A 2,328-nucleotide genomic window follows, 5' to 3' on the forward strand; every position below is an offset into this window, starting at 1 on the left:
GCCCTGAGTACAGTCACTGAACTGTAGATGAAGAAAATAAAATAAAACATACCTCAAATTGGTTAATGTGGAGAGCTGGAGGGATGCTCAGAGGTCTGCAGATGAAGCCTTTGATTTCCAGAAAGAAAAATAAAACCTGATGCAGAGTACTAATGAAATGATGCCAAGCTTCATAGATACCTTGGAGAAGAGGAGTGATTGTCCCTTTGTCTGCTGGTTAATTCCTACTGTATCATGAATGCCAAGGACATAGCAGTTACCACAATGGGAGTGGGATGCCAGGCTTCATAGAAGAGGTCACAGGTGGCACATCGGAGCAAACGTATGACATCTCACTGGTTCTTGATCCCCCATAGAAAACTTCCGAGGTTTCCTGACTCCTGGAAAGTAGTTACAAGCCATGTTCAGGGCCCGGCCTTTTTCCTGAGTCACTTGAGAGCTGGAGATCCTCCCCAGGGCACCTTCATAAAAATAAAGGTTGGTGCCACTTTTCTCCTGCTATTGTGCCCCAGCCCCGGCACTACAGAACCTCAGAAAAGCTCCCCAGTACATGAACCTTGTGGTGCAACAGGGAACCAAGGTCCCCCTAGTCACAGCAAGTCATAGACATTCAAAAGGTGAAGTCTTTAAGGACCCTTAGGCTAGGACAAGGACAGTGAAGAGATGCAGCAGAGGCCTGAGCAGAGAGTGCCAGTGAGACTGGCTGGTGCAAGCTGTGTAGCAGGGATTGAGTGAGTGTGACCCAGTAGCTCTCACACATAACCCCAGATGTAGATACCCCTACCACTGACATGAGCTCACCATCCAAGACATGCCATCTATTCATGTTGGCAACCATTCCTGCTATTATACAGTTTGATCTATATTTTTAAAGCCTGATGTGTTTTGGTGATAATTAGATTGTAAGACATCCCTTCTGATGGCATGGGCCAGCCCTGGGGAGATGAGATAGAAATTAGAATCTTCCTAGAGGCTGATGCTGAGCCACCTCCACGGCAGGGCTGTGGCACAAGCTCGTATGTTGCACACCCTCCCACGTACTACTCTGCTTGTCTATCTTGGCCCATGCTAAGGTTTAGTGTGCCATTGGGATAGAGGTCTATTCATTTTCTATCTTTACATGTAGAAGTTAGAATCTGAAACCTCCCTATCTTGTTCAGGGCTGGAGAAAGGGTGTCATATTCATCAACGGACAAACCCTAGGACGATACTGGAATATCGGTCCCCAGGAAACCCTCTATGTCCCTGCTGTCTGGCTCCATCCTGGAATTAATGAGGTGATTTCTCTCAATGTCCCCTGCTTCCTAGTCCCCTTTCTTTGAATGCTGTTCTGCTTCAGAAGGTGAGCTGGAATCTTCTGGCTGATTTGCTTACTTCTTTGTACAGATCGTGATGTTCGAGGAGTTGAAAGGAGGCATAAGGATCTACTTCTCAAGAGAGGCTAAACTTGGTATGACAGTCTATGTCATTTCAGCATCTGCCCCTCTTTAGCCCTTGTGCAATAGATGGATTTTCTATTATGCTGTCACAGTCCCACTCACCCCTCCCATTTTAAGATGACTTAACCTGCCTGTTCCTCCATCAGCCTCATCCTGACTCTCTCAGTCTCTCTTTCTGACAGTCCTTCCATGTTGTCAGGATTCCAGTTTCATTTTTGATGCCATCTTAGCGCCTTTCACTTCTGTCCCTATGGCTCTTTCTCAGGCTGCTATGTTAGCTATCTCCCTGGTATCCTTTTCTAGTGCCCTTTAACCAGTTTTTAAGGCAAGGAATGCATGAAGCAATTATATTGCAACCATGTTGCAGTGTCCTAGAAGGCAGTTGTCTCTTGGGTACCCAGGTTCCCTTGAACCCTTTTTGGTAGCAAGAGACAGATATCCATGTGTCCTCTGACACCCACCCTCCCCCAGGGCTAGCAATCAAGCTTGAGACTTTGTGTATGCTATGCAAATGCTTTCCTAAGCACTCACGGTCCAGCCCAAGACAGTCTTATGTAGAATCAGATGTCTAACTTTAGTGGATTCTTTAAACCTCCTGAGCAAGCTTTCTTGTCCCCACAGGTCAATGTTCTACCCTCTTCTGATGGGTGTGTGGCACACAGTAGGCTAATGAGATTTTCTTTTTCAGGATTTTGAGTCTCAACTATTGTGAAATAATCCAGAGGACAGACAATTGAATCCCATCCACCGTGGTGGTGGGCGTATCCCATGAGTCCTGACACTTAGGTGGGTCTCTGCATCCACCCTGGCTTCTCTTTCTACCCCATGCCGGGCTCAGTTCTACCATCCGTCTCCTCCTTTGACAGCAAACCTAACTTTTGACTTGTTA

General features: G+C 46.6%; 1 protein-coding gene across 1 annotated transcript; it reads left to right on the forward strand.

Annotated features, from left to right (window-relative positions):
* Positions 1-324: 324 nt before the first annotated feature.
* LOC113455893 (beta-galactosidase-1-like protein 2) lies at positions 325-2,282 on the forward strand. The gene is made up of 4 exons (XM_026778535.1): positions 325-477; positions 1,161-1,277; positions 1,387-1,450; positions 2,128-2,282. Exons 1-4 carry the CDS (start codon positions 325-327, stop codon positions 2,133-2,135), a joined length of 342 nt encoding a protein of 113 aa, XP_026634336.1. The 3' UTR covers positions 2,136-2,282.
* Positions 2,283-2,328: the final 46 nt, after the last annotated feature.

Source organism: Microtus ochrogaster, unplaced genomic scaffold (genome assembly GCF_000317375.1).
Source record: "Microtus ochrogaster isolate Prairie Vole_2 unplaced genomic scaffold, MicOch1.0 UNK813, whole genome shotgun sequence".
Lineage (NCBI taxonomy): Eukaryota > Metazoa > Chordata > Mammalia > Rodentia > Cricetidae > Microtus > Microtus ochrogaster.

Coding starts and splice junctions, on each gene's coding strand:
- LOC113455893 (XM_026778535.1), top strand. CDS start 325: ATGACATCTCACTGGTTCTTGATCCCCCATAGAAAACTTCCGAGGTTT. Junction 478..1,160: donor GCACCTTCATAAAAATAAAG/GTTGGTGCCACT, acceptor TATCTTGTTCAG/GGCTGGAGAAAGGGTGTCAT. Junction 1,278..1,386: donor TCCATCCTGGAATTAATGAG/GTGATTTCTCTC, acceptor TTCTTTGTACAG/ATCGTGATGTTCGAGGAGTT.